We start from the raw sequence: 21,062 nt of genomic DNA, 5'->3' as shown, positions 1-21,062 counted from the left end.
CACTAGGATTGTGCCTTAGATGTCTTCCACGTGTAACTGCTTAACTCCCCACAACTAGTTTGTTTCAACTGCCTCCATTTCCTTTCATCTGCCCTGCTCAGACATCAGGTTCTTCCGTATCTTGATGCCAGAGAAAATATCCCGCAAAAAATCCAGACTGGACTTCCAGCTTTAGCATTTACTAGCTCAAGGGAAAACTTCTACCTTCAGAGTGTCCTGGAAAATGCTCGAATGCTGGGATATTTATTAATGCAACTTTTTTTTTCTTATTTTATTTCGTTCATCACAATAAGTGCACTCCTTAATCCCCACCACCTATTTGACCCATCCCTCCACCCACCTCCCCTCTGCTAACCTGCAGTTTGTTCTCTATAGTTAGGAGTCTATTCCTTTGTCTTTCCTTTTATTTTCCTTTGCTCATTTGTTTCTTAAATTCCACATATGAGTGAGAGATCATATGGTGTTTGTCTTTCTATAATTTATTTTTCTTAGCATTATATCCCTGGTTCCATCTACGTTGTTGTAAATGGCAAGACTTCATTCTTTTTAACGTCTGCATAATATTCCTGTGTGTGTGTGTATGTATTCTTTATCCATTCATTTATTGATGGGCACTTGGGCTGCTTCCATAGCTTGGCTGCAATTAACCTCGGGATGCATGTGTTCTTTAGAATTAGTGCTTTTGTATTTTGAGGGTAAATATCCAATAGTGTGATTACTGGATCATAGGGTAGCTCTATTTTCAACTTTTTGAGGAAACTCCGTACTGTTTTTCACACTGGCTGAATCAGTTTGCATTCCCACAAACAGTCCATAAGCGTTCCTTTTCTCATCTTTGTCAACACTTGTTTAGCAACAGATTTTTATTGAATATCTACTACGTATTAGCTTACAAAGAATAATGAGATACCATTACTATCTTCACAGGAGCATAGTAGGGAAAAATGAAAGTAAGTAAGTGTAATTTAATGAACTGAGTGAGAGAGGTTCTAGAATAGTGATACATACTAAATGTAAAGAAAACTCTGCTTGGGGGCTGTTAGATAAAGCTTCAAAGAAGAGGTAACTCTTCAGATATACCCTGAAGAACATGAGGAATTTGGCACATCAACAGGGGGAGGGAATCAAAATGCTTTTGATACCATACATGCACAAATGGTATGTCTCAAGGAACAAAGGCACAAAAAGTTAACTAACTCCTAATAGGAAAAACACAGAGGATTTCAAGGCAGTGAAAATGCACTCTATATTATAATGGAAACATGGCCAACATACATTTATCCAAACCCACAGATTGTACAAGGTAAACCAGACTTTGGTCATGATCTTCCAATGTAGGTTCATCAATTGTAATAAATGTACCACCCTGATGGGTGATGTTGGTAAAATGGGAGGGGCTATGAATGTGTAGGAGCAAGGGGTATATGGGAAATTTTTACTCTCAGTCTGGCTGTTAAATCTAAAGCTGCTCTAACAAAAATCACGCCTTAAAAAATTTTTAATTAAAAAAAGGAATTCCTAGAATGGCACAAAGGGGGAGTAAGAAGCTGGGAGACAAAAAATAGATGAGAGTCAGATTATGAAAACTATTAAATGCTCCGTTGTATAATACAGATTTTGGCAGATAGTAAAAAAAAATCAAAGACCTTAAGCAGGAAAGACCAGAATCAAACTCATGCATTAAAAAGAAGACAACACTAAATGTAGTACGAACGAGGAACTAGAGTAGTGGGGTATCACAACCAGTTCAACATTTCATGTGAGAGATGAGAAGGGCAAACACTCAAGCAATTGGACGGCCAACAGTGAACTGATTCAAGGGATACTAGGGACAGAACTGATAGGAGTTGCCAACTGAATGGAAAGGGGAAGAAAAAAGCCTCAGGACAAAAGAAAATCCTAAGGTTTTGGGTTTAGATGATAAAAGTAAGGGAGGTGAAGTATGTTTTGATGTTAAAGTGATGAGTTCAAATGCTAAAAATGTTGAAATGAGGTGTCTGTGGAATACCCGCGTGAAGCTGCCCAGGGGCAATTTGAAAAGACACTCCATTTTCTGGAGCTCCAGAGAAAGGCCAGGGTCGGAGCTACCGGGACAGATATGTAAAGGCCAAAACAGGGTGGGGAGAGAGTGGGAGAAAATGAAAGATCATATAGGAATCTCTCCCTATCATTCCAAGAGGCCCATTGGGATGATCAAATTGCAACAACTGATCTGAGGGTCTTGGGAAACCACGAAGGGTCACACAAAGATGAAAACACGGACCCAGGGAAAGCAGTCTGGGCTGAAAGAGTAAATGAACAGCAGACCAGGCTAAGAAGGGAAAAACAGCCCTGCTGTTAACAGGCTGGAGGGACGACAACAGATAAAGCCTGCTGCAAGTTAGCAGGAAACTATGTTTCCCTCACCATCTTACAGCATCTGTAAAATGTCGGAACAGACACCCTCTTTGAGGGACTACTGCTTTCCTGCCAGTGTTGCCCTCTGACCTGCTTTGCTATGTCTTATCCTCTAAATAAAATTACTGGGGACACTTTTGCTAACCTGCTTTTGGCTCCTGAATCACCCAATCCCAAATTAATCCCTGGCTTCTTGTAATCCAGCCTCAGAAAAGGCAGGCAACCAAGAACTGATCCTTGCTTCCCCGGCCCCTCCTTAGACTCTGCCAGCACCAGCCCAGGCCTAAGAAAGGACTCACACCTCCCCTGCTACATGGATTCAATCAATCTGACTTTCTGGGCCTACAGGTTTGTGTCTGGCTGCCTGTGGCTGATTAGACTTCCATGATAACATTACTCAAAAGAAAGTTCAATGGTTCACCAGTGTGTCCCACATGCCACACCTAACAGACGTAAACTGGTAGGGAGATGTCAAATGCGTTAGAATGTCCTAGTGTGTGCACTTGAAAATGCTGAAATGGGGCAGCCCCGGTGGCTCAGCGGTTTAGTGCCGCCTTCAGCCCTGGGTGGGATCCTGGAGACCCAGGATTGAGTCCCATGTCAGGCTCCCTGCATGGAGTCTGCTTCTCCCTCTGCCTGTGTCTCTGCCTCTCTCTCTCTCTGTCTCTCGTGCATAAATAAATAAAATCTTTAAAAAAAAATTCTGAAATGGAACAACCATATATTATTACTAAGCACTGCTCAGTTTCATAAAAGACACACAAACAAATTCTGAATCTCAGCCATCCTGTTCGTAAGATCATGTTCAGACTCTGCTTTTTCATTTAGTCACTTATTCATTTCATTCCTTTAACAAATATTTATTAAATGCTGCACTTGCCAGCACTGCACTAGCTACTGGAAATATAAGATAAGCTTGCTTAAGGAGACAAGTGGGACAAAAGGAATTTAAAGAGAAAAAAGAATCTAAACAAAAATTGATGCAATTAAGAACACAGTGCATAACTGCATATAATTTAGGAAAGGAAGAATACAGAATGGATTGGGGGTGGGGATGCAGGTAATATGGGAGAAGGGGGCAGGAGGACCAGTTTAAGGCAAGATTGGAGGGAGGAAAAAAGTAAAGAGGTTGCTGAAATTGCCAACAAAAGATAAAGGCCAGAACAAAGATATTTTAAGATTCGAGAAAAAGACTTAAAATACATGCCATCTGCTACAGATATAAATCAAGATGCACACTCATTTATGTGTGTAGGACAAAATGGGGACATGGAACATCTGTAGATAACTTTCCCATCAGGAGAAAACTCACACACATAAAATCATCACATATCTCTATAAAAATAAATATAAAAAATCAAATCCTCAGATATGAACATCATCCAGGTCACATTTTTCAAAACTATTGATTCTTTTTTTTAAACTATCTTAAGTAATACAGTAATAACATTTGACAGCAACTTAAGCTGAAGGTTTCAGAAAGGTTTAAAACACTGGCTTCCTATGTTCTTTATTGCTCCACGAGGGCTATTTCACTCAATTATAATGACATTTCAATTTGGAATACAGAGTTGCCTCTCCCTTTAAATGTTAAATTGACTTGTTTTGGTACAAAAAGCATCTAGTATGCTCTAGTACACGCAGGACTAAAAAGGTAGCTCTAGCAATATTAATAGCTTAATACTTTAGTAACAACAGAAACTATTTTAGAATCTATCATTTGTTCTTAAACTATAATTTGCTTAAGAGAAAAAAAAAGGACTTCCATACTCTTTATTCATGGCCCTATCAGAAACTCCCTATGAACTGACTTTCTAAAATAAATATACATTTATCTAGTCTACATAATTTACATAAAGATAAATCATAAACAGAAAAGCCAAAAGGCAATATTAGCCTGCTTGGGGTAGGTACCCAATGATTATAAAACAGAAAATCATAATTAACTTCAAGATACTTCAAATTAAAGCAAAGTATTCATACTGAATTTGTAAGTGGCCATGAAGAGAGACAGGGTTTCAGGTAGAAGACAAGCCTCTCATGTAAGTGTCCACAGTACTTTCCCATTTGCAACAGAGTTAAGTAAGCTATTCTGACGTACTTGAAGTCTACCATCTATGGCAGATTCGGGCACTTTGTTTCTCCTGCACACTCTTTAAACACTGTCACTAATTAATATAAAATCTTCTGTAATGAAATATAACTGAGAAAAAGCAAATGATTCAAGATAAATACCGGATCATTAAAGAGTAAGCGTCCAAATAACTGTTTGGCTTCCTCCAGGCTTCCCTCCAAGTAAACAGCTCCTAGATAAAAGGAAGAGAAAGCCAAAAGGAAGACTGTATTAATATTCAGAGAAAATTACATATCTCTATAAAAAGCAAAAAAGGCAAGCCAAAACCCACTCACAGAAAAAAAAAAATCGACAAGACCAGAAGCAATTGTTCTAAAGGTAGCATTTCCCCTCTTTTAGCTAGGATTTGTATTACAAATTAGACTGAAATATGAGATTCAGTTTACTAAAATCAAAACCCAATATTTAAAGTAAAAAGAGGCCTCCTAATATGAACTACCATATGGGGTATGAGTATGAACTTACTAAGGGAACTAGGCACAAACACTGGCTTTATGAGCATGTTAGGTTTTATTTTATTTTGCTTTCTATGTATAGTTTATGTTTCAGACCATAAAAAACCTGATAAAACATGAGTTCAAATCAATGAAGGCTTTTTGCAAATAACTATTTAACATTTAAATTGGGTATCCAATCAAATAACATTTTAATTGGGTATCAAATAACTCTAGAGTAAGGTAGTCATGTATTTTTGAAATCATATTTTTATATCTGTCTTCAGAAAGGCATTTTAGTGTAAAATATTAAGACACTTAGTCACCAGGGTCTTTGATGAATACGTTATTTATCAATAGTTGTAGTTATAATAACACTAATAATAATGATAACGATAGTAGTAGAAGCCATGGTTTGGGGGCCATGCATGCCCTAGGCACAGCACAAAGCATTTTCACATTCTTATCTTTACCTTCACCAGCACCTCAGTAAGAGAATACTACAAAAGATTTATAGGATTTGGGCCTGTAGGTTATTTGGAGAAGGGTTTGAGGAAATGGAACTTGGGAGTTAGATGTTGCCAGGATTGGGTATTAAGATTTTTTACAACAATTCTGTGAGATAAGTGACACTATCTCCATGTCATCAATGGGGAAACTGAGGCTCAAAGAGACTCAATAATTTGGTGAAGACACAGTACTAATAAATAAAGCAAAAAGGTACTGAATCATGTCTGCCTGGCTCGGGAGCCAACTATAACACTGTCAAAATTATTATGTGTACAGAGCACAGTAATTCCATGTGACAAAATCTCTGAAAATAGACATATTTGTGCAAAATAGACATAGCTGTGAAAAGACTGTGGATAATAATTATTAAACATTCTCTTGTTACCATCATCAGCACAAAACTATAATGGGATGCTTTTATATTCATTTTCAAAGGAAGAAGGAAAATTTGATAAGCAAGTACAAAGGCCTTTGAAAAATAAAATGTACTCAATCATTTACTTGAAAAAAAAAATCAAGGAATTGTCAATCTACTGTAACATTTCATTGTAAAGCATACTTGCAATCACCAGCTAATTAACTCTTCATAACTTTCTTGTACCAACAGCTAACTATATTCTGGTTACAGTAAAAAAGAAACTGAGGAAGTAAAGTGCCTGCATCAGTTTTGCTTCAAGTGAATAAGTTGTAGTCATAAAGACTCAAGACCTGGGATTTAAAAAACGCAGTGTTTTCAAGATGCTTAAATCAGAAAATCCTGTAAACAGATTAAATTGTGATCAAAAACAATACTGGGGCCTCATCACCAACCTATGTACTGTTTGTTTATGCATGTGATCCTGAATTGAATCTGGAAAGAAACCTACAGATTAACTCATTTCAGTTCAATTCAGTATATACTAACTATGCACGCACATGACATCAGACACCAATTCAGGCATTAGGAATGCAAGAAAAGAAAGCATTGACTGCAGGCTCTGCAAGAGCTACACTAACCACAATACAACAAAGTTAGTGTTATACTAGGGACTTCACATGCTTTGGAAACAAGTAATTTTGTCCCAAGTCTCCACACTGAATTTTATATGCTCTCCCAACATTTTAAACGTGCAAGAAACAGATTATAAAAAGAGGAATTACCTATTAATGCTTCAAAACAATTAGCCATTGCATGTCGAAGGTCTGATTCTCTACAAAGGTCAGGTCCATGAGCATAAAGCATAAATCGATCCAGTTCAAGTTTCTACAAAATTCAAAATGGACTAAGTAAGAATTTGGCAAAGTCATACCTGTAACAATTCAACATCTCCTGGGGATAAGGAGTAATGGTTGCAAATTAATTGGCCTTGTGTCAGTTTATTAAGAGTTTAGCTTACCATTCATCAGGAGCCCTTACATATGGTTCATATTTGACTAACTTCAACCTTTCCCCAAGTAGGCTTCGATGAACTTTGATGTTTCAACTCTTGATGGTTCAGAACTGATCAGATCTGAGTCTAAATCCAGGTTCAGACTAAGCACTAGTCCAAGCTGGAAAAAGACTATGCTATAAGAAAATGGGCCTTTGGGTTTACCCAACATGACTAGAGAGACACAAACCCAACCCAAAGTTGACCTCTTTAGACTCCTGAGTTACACAGCATTGATGTCTGTACTATATATATAAAACGGATTTTTATATGGTAGAATAAATGGGGACCCTCAGAAGACTTCAAAATGCCTTACATTTCTAAATCTTTTTTCTTTTAATTTGGTAAGGATTTTTGTGGCCCTTTATTTTTTTATCTATGTCCTTTATAAGGTTTCTATGACTTATATATTTTTTTAAAGATTTCATTTATTTATTCATGAGAGACACAGAGAGAGAGGGAGAGAGAGGCAGAGGGAGAAGGCAGAGAGAGAGAGGCAGAGGGAGAGAGACACAGGCAGAGGGAGAAGCAGACTCCATGCAAGGAGCCCGATGTGGGACTCGATCCCGGATCTCCAGGATCACACCCCGGGCTGCAGGCGGCGCCAAACCGCTGTGCCACTGGGGCCACCCCTATGACTTCTCTTTCTGAAGGCTCAGTGAGATCTTCTGAGCAATGGGGTTGGCTTTAACTTAGGGCTCTAGGAATATTGTTTGTAATGAATTATGCTTCCTTTTCTTCTTTGGCCTCGGAAAAGTTTAGAACCAAATTTGTGGCCAAGATCTTGAAATAGTAGAGGACTTATGAATATATCTGTGAATAGTAACTTTACTCCTGGCTTCACTCTCCTGTCTTAACCATATCTTTTCTTTAGTCTAGGTTCAGTACCTACTTATTTCTTATCCTACTGTATTATAATATACAAGTCAATTCAAGTCCTTTTAGTACTAGACACGGTATGATTTTTTTTTTAACTAAAACTGAGACGGAATAAGTGGAAATCATAATTCCTTCCATAAAAGGCGAAAAATACAAACATTGCATAAGCATGCAATAAATCTGTTTCCATTACCCTATAATTCAATTCAATAAATTCGTACTAAGCTGGAACATGCTACGTAATATGGAACAAATTACAAGTCAATGAACAACCTAGGACAATGAGTCTCATCAGTCCTCAGATAAGATACTGTGTGTCTCAGTATGTATCCATTTATACTGGAAAAAGAGACAATAAAAACAAGAGGTATATGCTATCAGTATTCTGTATTGCTAGGGATTCATGAGTATAAAATATATTCAAATGAGTTTTGACTACCACAAATGCAACAGCAGAAAACACCTCTTTTAAAAAATTGATCCCTAAGTGCAAGAGCTTACGCTAGAATATGTAAATTTCATCTATTTCACAACTTCACTGGGAAAATCCAATTGTTTGCTAATCTCTGGAGCCCTGTTTGAGAATACACTGCAAGCCATATTTTAAATTACAAACAACTATTCTGGAAAGCTATGAATTTTCCAACTTTTCCTAATTCCTGTTCTACATCTTTACTTTTTCATGTAGGCATTAGTAGGACTTTTAAAAAGGAGAGTAGTGTTCAGCTGGTACATGTGTTGAAGTGTTCACTGTCTGGATAGGTGACCTGGAGCTTTCATTAGATTCTCAAAAATTCTCAGCAATCCTCTGTCAAGTCCTCTCCCCCACCCAAGTCACCAAGTGGTTGTTAAGAGTCACTAGTCTAGAACAAGGGCAAGGACACCAGTGCCTTCTACCAGAGTAGATGGGTGTTGAATGGTAGGGAATGTCAGTACTTGGGGTGGAAGAAGATCATATAGAAAGCTGAAGGCCGAAACTGGCCAAAATTACTGAGGGCTCTGTGTATCGCCTAATGTGGCACATAACAGTTTCTGTTTTCCTATTATGGCAATTTTTAACACTTTGTAAGTATCTTCCCTACAACTGTTTGAAAAATAATTATACAATTCCATTATATCTTAAGCTGAAAAAAAAATTGGGAGTGGGGGAGGCCTGGGTGGGCCAGTGGTTGAGCATCTGCCTTTAGCTTAGGGCCTGATCCCAGAGTCCTGGATCGAGTTCCACATTGGGTTCCCTGCAGGGACCCTGCTTCTCCCTCTGCCTATGTCCCTGCCTCTGTGTGTCTCAGGAATGAATAAATAAAATCTTCAAAAAAAAATTGGGAGTGGGTTGAAAACTACTTATTCACAAGTATTTCTAATGGACATTTATGTGCCCTATCAGGAAACATTTTGACAATCAAATCAACTAAACACTGAAGCAGTTTTAGGTAAAGTTGTGGAATTTCATTCATGGTAAAGCTGCTAAAACCAACTGAGCCATCCTGTTGCCTATAGCTCTTTGCTAACACATCATTATTTATATTTTCAAATGCCATTTCTATGATGATGATGTTACATAAATAAAATAATGCACTCTTGCTAACATAAAAACCAGAGTCTAAAATTAACCATTTTGACTATACTTATTTAATGCCTTAGCAAGATCAAATTAACAACTAGGTTTTATCTAGTCTTTTCTATCAAATTCACACATTTATAACAAAATGAAGGGGAAAGAAACAAAAAATACCTACATGAAAAATCAAGGAAAACTCAAAAAAGCTTTTCCAGTAAATCACTGGTGTTGGGGAATTTAAGAGCCAGTTTCCCCTATTATTGAGTAAACCCACAGGTCTATAAAATGTAATAATTTATAATGAGAATAGTGGTAGTAGCAGCAATAAAAACAACCAACTCCTACTAATTTATTTACCTATTTGTGTGATTACTACAAGCAAGGACTGTGCCAAGCACTTTATAACCTGAATTATTAAAACTCAAATAATAATCTCATTTGATTCTCACAACCACCCTGTGTGGCAGGTGCTGATGCCATCTCCATTTTGCAGATAGGAAAGCAGAGACTTGGAGAAGAGACAATTTGTCTATGCCCCCGCCCCCCGTTTGCAAGAAGGGCGTGGACTGGAAATCTAATGGCCAATCCAAACTGTGTTCTGTGTGCTGTAACTTACTATACTAAGATACCACACAGAGATAGGAATACCAAATAAGATAATGTCAATAAGTAAAATGTCTACCAGCAATCTAAATTGAGAAAAGGTTCTCTTAGTCAAAAAATGAAGTTAGTGTGGTAAGCTAGACAGCCTCAACCCTAAATCTTAATTACTGGAATTTGTGATGTTTGGGGATTCTCAAAGATCTATAAAGTATCTCTTGTGGGTATGAATGGGCAGACATAGTCTATTCAAAGCTATAATGCTGCTTATTAATGTAAATTAAAGACAAGTGTAATACAGAAATATTACACAAAGGGAAAATACAAAATATTTCATTTCTTTGGCTCTGTTCTTGTTCTTTTCCCCAAATGTTTAACTCTGTTCACACACATCTGTCAAATTTTTCCTCTTCTGTTATCAAGTTACTTCACCATGGAGTTCATTAGCTGATGGTGAACTCACAAAGGTAACAGAACTAATACGGTTGAATATTTAAAACCCAAACAAAAAAATCCTTCCCAGTCTATAAAATATTAAACTCCTAATACACCCTAAAGAGTTACTTATTCAAATGCAAAATTATGCGTGGACTGAAGAAGAAAATGTCAGACTTTACTACAAATGCGTCAGACATTTGACATACCTTTGCTAACATGGCAAGGTGTTGATTCTGAACAATGGCAGTCCGGTAAGTTGCTAATCCTCCTTCTTCTAGACTAGGAAACAAATAGTACAAATGGACACTGCAAAAAAAAAAAAAAAAGGCATATAAATAAATATGCATCCTCACAACATTCTGCCTGTATCTCCTCATCATAAAAATAAACCTGGACACAGTATCTGCACAACAGATACCAGCTGAATTGAACTAAACTGAAGGATTTGATTAAAAGTCTTTAAAAGTTAAATAGTAAGCACAGTATATCTGAATATGCTAAAACCCGAACAGCACCATTCACTTCTATTTTCACATTTACTTCTGGTAGAAGACTTCTGTGACAAATCTATTGGCAACAAAGACCTGAGCAGTTGGTCACGTACTGCTAGGAGCAAAGCTACGTGGCACTCAGAAACCGGGCCTGGAAACAAATACCTTTGCCTGGGCTGTGTTACGAGTGGCCTCGGAAAAGAAGCCTGGGCCAGGCAGCAGTGGTGGCATGTCCTTTAGAGGAGGGACAGGGACAGGCATAGAAACAGAACTGAGTAGCACGTGTGGCTGGTTGTGCCCTAAGGATAAGTGAACTGAACTGGCTGATGAGGAAAAGTGTGGGGATTTGGAAGAAGGCCACATGCAAAGCCAATTTGGACCACAGCAGCAACTGCCTTCTCTAAATCTCACACCAGTTTTTAGGATCCACTGTTGATCAGGGCAGCTAAGCTTATTTAGTCCTATTGTGTCCAGTGAGGGCAGGCTTGGAGAGCTACCTCTCTGCTTCATTTTGTCCCTCTGGGGAAAAGAAATGACCCAGAGACAATACAAATAGCTCAAGGCAGTTCCCAGAGAAGCATGTATTGTCTGCCTTTAAAAGAGAAACTATGTGGGTATGGAAACAAACAGAAAATGCACTTTCCTACCCCTACCACCAAATTAAGAACACAAAAATACTTCTGGGGAGAAAACACGTGTAAATGTACACACACACACACAGGCACACATACATACACACCAAAATCTCGTAATTAAAATTACTTGTAAGTTTTACTTCCCTTGAGATAGGAAAGAGGGAGAAATAAATCAAAGACAAATCCTAGAAAATGAAATGACATTTTAAAATATCACCCCTTTCTCTACAAATTGAATATAAGCTCTGAAGCATCTAGACCAAGACAAGCTGATGTCTTGTGGCTGTGGCAACTTGAACATAAACTTGACAGGACAAAGACACTAGCCTTTCATCTTGTAATCTTGTGCATTACAGTGTCAGTGAGTACAAGTTATCAGGGCAAGAGCCAAGACATGTGTCTTTCAAGCTCTACAGAAGGGATAAAATACATGGTGTTTCAATGCCTTATTTAGCTAATTATAAAGAAGGTAATATAAACATGTTACCTATAAAATGCAATTCTTGGGGGACAGTAGAAAAACCTCCTTACCTTGTCAGAAATTCAACAACAGCATCACCTAGGAACTCCAACCTTTCATTGTGATTAATCCTGTAGAAGAATTAAAAAGATCACTTAAAATAGGAAATATTTACATCCTGCCTTCTCTTCTCAAAGAAAAGACACATGAGAGTTAGCTCCTTTTATAATTGAAACATCCTACCATATTTCTCATAATGAAAAGCACTGACCACCATTTTAGCCGGAATATGAGGCACCTCCTGGGTAAGGGAGGGGGCATTGTATCCTGCTATGTGGTTCAGGCCTTCCAAACTGGGGGCTTCCCTCCCCTCCAAATCAGATTTAAAGCAAGGAGATATCACCCTAACAACCGTGAATCTTTCCACATTGCTATCAGGTAGGTGAGAGAAAGGAGAATACATTCCTAAGGACTTAGAACTGAACAGTGAAAAATCCATTTGGTACAACGTTCTAAGAACAGCTTCCCAATGCCCAAACTCTAAACCTAACTTAGCTTCTGAAGTCCTTCAAAAGAAGTTAATCTACTTTTTCAAGTCCCAGTATCCACTGCTATCCTCTCCCACCTATGTTTTGGGCTCCTGCCCCAAGACTGAGTGGTACTCTGAAAAGGGCATCCGTGCTGAAGCTTTCCACCATCTTCCCTGGACACTGAGCCAAACGTATTCATGCCAAAAGGTCTAATGAAATGTTGCTTCTCTATGAATCCCTGCCCGACTCCTCTCATCAAAATTAATACTTCCTCCTAGGTACATATCACACTTTCTTTTCTTTTCTTTTCTTTCTTTCTTTCTTTCTTTCTTTCTTTCTTTCTTTCTTTCTTTCTCTTTCTTTCTTTCTTTCTTTCTTTCTTTCTTTCTTTCTTTCTTTCTTTCTTTCTTTCTTTTTAAAAGATTTTATTTATTCATTCATGAGAGACACAGAGAGAGAGAGAGAGAGAGAGAGGGGCAGACACAGGCAGAGGGAGAAGCAGGCTCCATGCAGGGAGCCCGACGTGGGACACGATCCTGGGTCTCCAGGATCAGGCCCTGGGCTGAAGGTGGCACTAAACCGCTGAGCCACCCGGGCTGCCCTCACACTTTATTTATACTTTCATCATATGATGAAGGCATATCTCACAGACTAAGGTCCTCAGGTCCAAGTAGAAGGCTGAAATGACTTGAGAGGGTGGTCCATAGAAAACCTCTCTCCACCTCTCAGTAAGTCCAGCACAGCCAGCCTCCCTCAGTGCTAAAATAGATCACTATCTCTGGTGGGGCAGAGATGTGATATGATCTGATTTAGGTTTTTAAAAGGCCACCCTGGTTGCTGTGCAAAGAATGCATGGAATGATGACAAGCACTGAGGAGGGTACTGTGGCTATTTGGTGAGATATGATGAAGGCTCAGGCTGGGGAGGTGATGGCGGAAGAGGGGAGAAAAGAAGTAATGAAGGTCAGTGCCTGGAGTTTGGCTTCCATAGCCGGATGAAAGGTGGTGCCATTTACTGGAAGGAGAAGACATCAAAGGGGAAAAGGTTTGGGCAGAAGCAGGACTTGCATTTTAGACCTGTTCGCTTTGAAATGTCCATACAACAACCAGATGGAAAAATCTAGTATATATATTTATATATCCAGCATACATTATTTATATAATATATTTACAGGTAAGAACAAAGCTGGTAAAAAATCTTCAGGAGTGGTCAATGTTTAGACAGGATTTCAGGTAATGGAACTGGATGATACTACCTAGGGAGAAAACGCAGCTGAGCCCTGAGAAAAGGACTGAGCCTTCCCAATTCCTTCCAGGACTGAACCCAGGGAAGGGTCACACTTGAGGTCAAGCAGAAAGGAAACCAGCAAAGGAAGAGGATTGGCTTGGAGTGAGGGGAAGAAAAGGAGATAAAAGACAAGAGCAAGTGTGAAGAAAGAGACAGATTTGAGTAAGATGCAAAGACAGCCCTGATGCAGCAATGCTGAGGACATTGTGGAGGCCACCGGGGGCCAGTGGTGTGAAGTGGGGAAGACCCACCTGATTCTGGTTAGAGCAGGTTGCGATGTGACATGTGTCTGAAGCTGCACATGGGAAGAACCTGAGTGTCTGTTTTAGGGCCAGCAGTGGACGAACTATGGGGGACTGCAACAGGTGGAAACCAGAAAGGATGTGACAAAAGTGACAGGGAAAGGAGAGCTCATCGAGTGAGCCCTTGGGACCTGAGCAAAGAAAGCAAGGGACAGGCCTAGGCCTGAGCAGGATCTCGTCTGACTCCAGGCGCTTCTTTAAATATCTCTGACACTGAGCCTCATCTTCTCTAAAAATTTAATAGCTATCAAGTCCAAACCTGCCTGGTTTTCAAGGCCATTCTTTATCTAGTTCCACTGCGGTCACCCAACTCATCCACTTTCAACAGCAATTCACAACTCTGAGTTGACCAATCTCTGAACTCTAGCAGACATGCCTGTTTCTCCCTTCTGTTACCTCTCCCAAATTCTGTTCATTCTTAAAGTCAGCTGGGGATCTGCCTTAACTCCCAGAGCTTCCAGGAACACTGGCCCACCCTCACTGCCTGCCCACACCCCTGTCCCCATATGACTGAAATGTTTATCACTCAATTTATTTCAAAATTATGTATTATCTTTTATTGTTCTCTGCTTCATGTGTGCCAGTTTAGTTTCCATATCTAAAGTCACCCGATAGTTTCAATATATGCGGAAAATAAAAAATATATTTATTTATAAATTAAATAACCCTTGGTTACCAAATCATCTACTTAGTAATTTGAGTTTAGTTTCATATTATTTCACATATCTCATAAGTTAATTTTTCCACCCTAACATTCCTCCACATTTTAGAATTTTAAAGGAGAAATAAACATAATAGGAGAAAACTAGACAGATCTGAGCAACAAAGATGTGATTCTGAATGCTCATTTCAATATATGGCCTTTATTTATAGAAAAAGGCATTCTGGAAAGCAATTAATAGCCAGCAATGGAAAATGAAAAGAAAGAGTGAACCATTTATGGCTGTGGTGAAGAATTCATAATCTACTAGCCACCCAGACGCCCTTGACTAACACTATATTTAAAAAATATGTCTTTTAGAAGCTATTCTATACTGCATGTTGCTTTTTGTCAAATACACCAGTACTCCAAAAGTGTCTGTCATCATTCTTGGCGAGTGCATCAAGGAACAGAGGCCCTAGTTAACATGGTAACATGTTAATCCCTCAGACTTCTTGCCAACTTAATTTCGAGAAACCTAATAAACTGGTGTCCTGAGAAATGGTGGGAAAAAAGAAAAGAAATGGTGAGTTTTTAAAAAGAAAGAAATTAGTATTACCCTGTTCTTTTCCAAAAGTCAGTAAAACGAAATTAGTATTTTCTATGGCAGAGACTTTATTTTATTCCCAATAGTTCAAAGTACTATACAAGAAAATCTACTTGACATGGAAAGCCAGAAACTGCACCTGGGATGGGGACAAACCATATTTGGACTATCTTATGATTTTATTAAGAAATAAGACATCTTGTCAAAGAATAATAGCTGCTTTGAGTCATATACTATTTGAATGAAGTCATACTGGCCTAAGTTTCACTTTAATTTGTTTTATAAACTTTTAGGGAGACAAGAATTATGGCTAGGATTTTAATAACCACAAAGTTAGACTATTATTCAGTGTGTTAAAATACAAGGTCACATTTCTAAACAGGTTTACTCAATAGTGAGTCTGCCATCCAATAAATAATTTGCCCATATCCAGCATATGTTTTTCTGTATCTACACTGTGACTAAACACTGGCAAGGAGCCACAAACAAAAATGGGGATTAAATACCACTTTAGTTTATTATTACACTGGACAATTCCTAATCCAATGGTTTATCTGGAAAAAAAGGACAGAGTGAGTTGCTAGTCACTGCTGAGTGTAGCAGCAAAGCTTTTGTTCCCTCTTCTATTGTTTCTACATTCTTTAATCACCCTCTTTATAAATACTAGCAAGCTCTAAGAGGAAATGTTTACTGAGCAATAAACACTCCATTTGTTTTTGAGAACTAAATCAACAAAAGCATTATGAAATCTAGATTAACTATAACATTTATATAGCACATTTGGTCTGAGTAATTCAAAGCACTTTATAAAACATAACAGTCTCCCTGTGATAGTAATTACTGTAAGGTGTCCTTGACTCCAGGGAAAACCATCTTGGGCCGAGTCTAAGGGTAACTGCTACAGAAAGGGTATGGACATTTTCTCACCTTTGCATTCCAGGCCTCAACCAGTGACAGGTGAAGTAAAGCTAGAAGGGGTGCTGGAGATCAGCTGAACCTTCCACCCAATTCAGGAACTCCTTCTATTCATTACATCTACCTGTATACTTAGTGGGAGGAGAGGTCACAGAGCTACTATATCTGAGACCCACTGGAGCTAGGGATCCCAGTTTAAGCATCTCTGGAATTTAACCTGAAATATTTAGGCCAGCAAATCTACTTAGTGGAATTCACATATACTCAAGCATGTTTTATTGTCTTGAATTGAAGACACTTATATACAACTGATAGAAACTTTGTGACTACCATTTCTTTAAACAGAGACACTTATAATAGTCCATATGTGTCTCTCTCTCTTTGTTCCAATAGATTCTTAAACATTATGTCTATCAATGACTCAACCAATCAAAAAACAAAACGAAACAAGGCAGCTCATTTTTCCATTACCAGTCTTCTAGTCCCTCTTTCCCAAAGGTCTTACTGATAATACATGGATTACTTGAATGCGACCAAAAGCCTAATCCTTCAGAGACCCTTCTGTGGTAACAATTCATTGCAAATGGTATAAATTAAATATGATTATAAAACTGAGATTTATGTGATTAAATAGTAACATTTAAAAAAATTATGGGTGGTATATTCTTGCAAGATGATATCACTAAAGTTAATTATTTTATAGTTTTGATAGATTTTTTTTAAAAGATTTTATTTATTTATTTGACAGAGAGGGAAAAACAGAGAGCACAAGCAGGTGGAGCTGCAAGCAGAAGGAGAGGAAGAAGCAGGCTCCCTGCTCAACAGGGAGCCTGACTTTGGGCTCCATCCCAGGATCCTGGGATCATGGCCTGAGCCAATGGCAGATGCTTATGACTGAGCCACCCAGGAGCCCCTGGCAGGTTTTTATTTATTTATCTGAAGACTTCATGCCTTTCTGCAAATCCTAGCTGGTGCCAAATCAGATTAAGTAAGATACTAACCTGCTATTTAAACCTCTGCTGTTGGCTCTGACCATGACAATTCTTAACATCCAAGTTTCCCTATTTCTAGGGAAAGGTAAACAATAACCTGAGATGAAAGCAATATCATGAATGGCATTCTTTCCTTTAATACTTATTTACTGAGCTTCTGCTCTGTAAATGGCACTATCTGCATAAAATAAAAGGAAATTTAAAAAAAAAGAGAGAGCAAGAGTAGGATAATAAACCTTCAAAATGCTTATAGTAAAGAAAATAAGGCCATAAAACAGGGTTCCAAGGCATTCCAGGGAAGAGCTGTACAATGCCTGTTGGCGTTGGAGGAAGGAAAAGAGTATGCCTGATTGCACAATGAGTGCCTCAGTCTTACTGGCATGTAAGCATCACAGGGAAAAGAAAGATGTGCCCAGGAAAGCAGCCTGGGGCCAGGTCACGGTTGCTGGGTTCAGATGGGGACGTTCAGACTTATCCAGTAGATGAGACATCACTGAAAGCTTTCAACCAGGTTACAGCTAACAACTAGAATCGAGTCTTCAGAAATAGCAAGATGACTTACTTGCAGAGGCATTGTGAGAGTAGAACTGGCAAAATGTGGTCACTAACCGCAGTGCAGGATGGGCAGGGCTGGGAAGAGTGGTTTCCAGAAGGACCAGGAAAAGAATTCGATCAAGAGCCCCTCCCCTCAACCCTCTCTCTTGCCTGCCTAGCTCCTCCACATCCCCACTACCATGAGAAGCTCACCCTCTTTCCTTCCTCAAGCCTGAAGTTCTGAGCAAGCTGCTTGAGAAAATATACAACCACTGACACTTGCAACTGGATAGTGTTTGCTTCAAAGATCTACAAACACTTCCAAGGAGCAGGGACAACTGCATCCCATTTTGTAATAGCAAACAAAGAAGGGAGAGGGCAAATCATTTCAAGTGAACTCAATTATTGAAGTGCACAACATAAAACTGACCTATAATCCCTAAACAACCACCAGGGCTATCCTCAGCCCCACAGCAGACTATGCATGTGTTGTTTTTGACCTTCAAAAAGTTATTTATGTTTGTAGCACTCATCTCACCTGAGGTAGTCACACCTCTTGGTGAGTGGGAGTTTTGTCTTACTTGCTTTAAATTCCTCTAAAATACCTACAAACTGCCTCGAACTCAAAAGGTACTAGATAAACATTCTGTTGAATAACATTTGTATGAAGATTCCTAAGTACGGCTCCCACAGCTGCACACAGCTGGGACTGACTGCCGGACAGCAGCAAACCAAAGCCACCGGAAAAACGAGGAGGCTCTTCCTAAACAGAAACTTGGGCTCAACTCTGTCATCAGCAATTTTAAATCAGGTACATACGTGGCAAGAGGCTCTCACCACAAGCAGCAAAGGACAAGAGATATTTGTTTATTCTCTATCATTTTCAACATGCTGAATTCAAAAATACAGCTTCTCAGATACAATTCCTTCTGCCACAGTGAGAAAGCCATTTCTTTTTGACAGAGCAAAAGGAAACCTAAATCAGGACATGTGAACAACGCTATCAAAAGACAATTATATACCAACAACTAGGGCTGGGATAGATGAGACAAAAATAATTTAAGTTCATGCCTTCATCACTGAAAAGTACACGTGTAGGGCATGTGTAGCCTTGCTAACAGGGCTGCAGGAAACTCAGGGTTCCACTTATTAAAATACAGAACTGGTCATCTGGAGACTCTACAATATAGCAGGGTAAAATGAAATCATGGCCACACTATCCCTGAGGGTGTGATTAAGGGCTCTTTTAATTAGACAGTTCTTTTCTGATCTTAGACTCTCACAGAATACCATAGTAAGGCGTATGATCATCTTCAAACAGGAATTTTAAAGTTTCATCCTGCCTTTCTTTTTACCTCTTGATTGAAGAGGAAGATAGTATGGCCTATGATAATTTCAAAAGAGCAACTCAAGGCAAGCCAATTTAAAAAGAAAGTGACAGATGAAAAAAAAAAAGGTAGAAAAGGAAGCTATGCTGGCTATGGCTGGTCATTCTCTTGGTTGTGGAGGCCAGTTATGAGCTATAGCAACTGTCAACTCTGTCACTTCTAACCCTGCTCTACTCACCTTTAATCAATCTAACCCCTGGAACCCAAGAGGGACAACAAGCCTGGCTATTCAACTTCTCAATGGCTTGTTTGAAAAAGAAATCTGCCCTCAAGTGATCTCTACTGGCTTCCAGAATATAACCTGCTGTGTTTCACACACAGATAAGCCTCCTGAGAGCGACATCAGAGCTTCATCAGCCATTAGGCATTTTGCTTTCCTTCAGTTTTCCATGGGTGTTAATGAGTTCAGACCCAGTCCACTTCCTTCCCAGATTCTTAGTGGCTCAAGGCCACACAAAAATAAGAATGTTAGTATATGAGGGTATCTCCAACCATTATAGAAGGCCAGTGTTATCCTAATAGTAAAACCATACAAAACATCACAGAAAAGGAAAACTACAGACCAGTAAACTCTTACGAATATAGACACAAAAATCCCAACACAATACTAACAGTTCATAGCATATAAAAAGGATTATATGCCATACCAAGTGAGATGAATCCCAGAAAAGCAAAGTTGGTTCAACATCCAAAAATCAATGAACATAATATACCATATGAGTAGAATAAACTGTAAAAAGCAGATGATCATGTCCATAGATGCCCCCCAGAAAAGCATTTAACAAAATTCCACACATTTTCATAATAAAAATATTCAGCAAACCAGGAACAGAAGGGAACTGCCTCAACCTGATAAAGGACATCTATGAAAAATACACAGCTAATATCATTCTCAATGCAAAAGAATGCTTTCCCCTAAAAATTTTAGGAAGATGACAAAGATCTATTCTTCTATTCAGTATTATACTGGAAGCTCTAGCCGGGGCAACTATGTTAAGAGAATGAAATAAAAGGCATCCAGCCTGGAAAGGAAAAAGTAAAACTATCTCTATTTGTAGGTAATATGATCACATACACAAAAAATATCCTAAGAAATCCACTAAAAAATTATAAAACTATTAGAGCTAACAAATGAGAAGTTTCATCAGAAACTTAGTATTAAAATGGCAATCATTCACGAACTGATTTGCAGATTGAACATAATCCCTATCAAAATCCCAGCTGGCTTCTTTGCAAAAACTGACAAACTAATCCAAAATTTCACATGGAAATGTAATGGATTCAAAATAGCCAAAATAATCTTGAAAAAAAACATAAGCTGGAGATCTTGCATTTCTTATTTTCAAAACTTACTATAAAGCTGCAGTAATCAAGAGAGTGGTACTACATAAAGACATACATACAGATCAGTGGAAAAGAACTGACAGATATAATCTCCTCATATACACCATTAATTAATTTTCAAATAATCCTCATATACACCATTAATTAATTTTCAATAAGGTGCCAAGATAATGTAGTGGAAAATGACTAGACTTTTCAACAAATGATGCAGTCACAACTGGATATCCACAGCCAGAGAATGCAATTGGACCCCTATACCACACCATAAACAAAAATTAACTCAAAAGAGACCAAATCTCTCAATGCAAGAGAAAAAAACACTATAGAACTCTTTAAAAAGATGTAAATCTCTTATGATTTTACATTAGGCAATGACTTCTTAGACATGACACCAATGGCACAAGCAACAACAAGATGTAATAGATAAACTGGACTTCATCAAAACTTTTCTGCTTTGAAGGATAGTTTCAAAAGAATGAAGAAATAATCCACAGAATGAAAAAAAATTTTTTGCAAATTTGTATCTGATAAGAAACTCGTATATAGAATATATAAAAATTGTTATAAATCAGTAATTT

The 21,062-nt window shown here is 38.4% G+C and overlaps 1 protein-coding gene and 1 long non-coding RNA gene across 9 annotated transcripts in view; one reads left to right on the top strand and one right to left on the bottom strand.

Moving 5' to 3' along the window:
* DROSHA (drosha ribonuclease III) overlaps positions 1–21,062 on the bottom strand; it is a 120,858-nt gene that overhangs the window by 24,053 nt on the left and 75,743 nt on the right. For all 8 annotated transcript variants that reach the window (XR_013378721.1, XM_077896349.1, XM_077896350.1 and 5 more), the window contains 4 exons: positions 12,017–12,076; positions 10,566–10,665; positions 6,616–6,718; positions 4,633–4,703 (listed from right to left, as the gene is read on the bottom strand). Coding sequence is in view for 7 of the 8 variants with exons in the window: in XM_077896349.1 (XP_077752475.1) it covers positions 4,633–4,703; positions 6,616–6,718; positions 10,566–10,665; positions 12,017–12,076 (334 nt within the window). In the remaining variant the exon portion in view is untranslated. The remainder of the gene's footprint in view (positions 1–4,632; positions 4,704–6,615; positions 6,719–10,565; positions 10,666–12,016; positions 12,077–21,062) is intronic.
* Positions 1–21,062, top strand: part of LOC144313042 (uncharacterized) — an 80,837-nt gene that overhangs the window by 12,407 nt on the left and 47,368 nt on the right. The window lies entirely within an intron of this gene.

Source organism: Canis aureus, chromosome 4, assembly GCF_053574225.1.
Source record: "Canis aureus isolate CA01 chromosome 4, VMU_Caureus_v.1.0, whole genome shotgun sequence".
NCBI classification, from domain to species: domain Eukaryota; kingdom Metazoa; phylum Chordata; class Mammalia; order Carnivora; family Canidae; genus Canis; species Canis aureus.
This window is presented reverse-complemented; position numbering and strand designations above follow the sequence as displayed.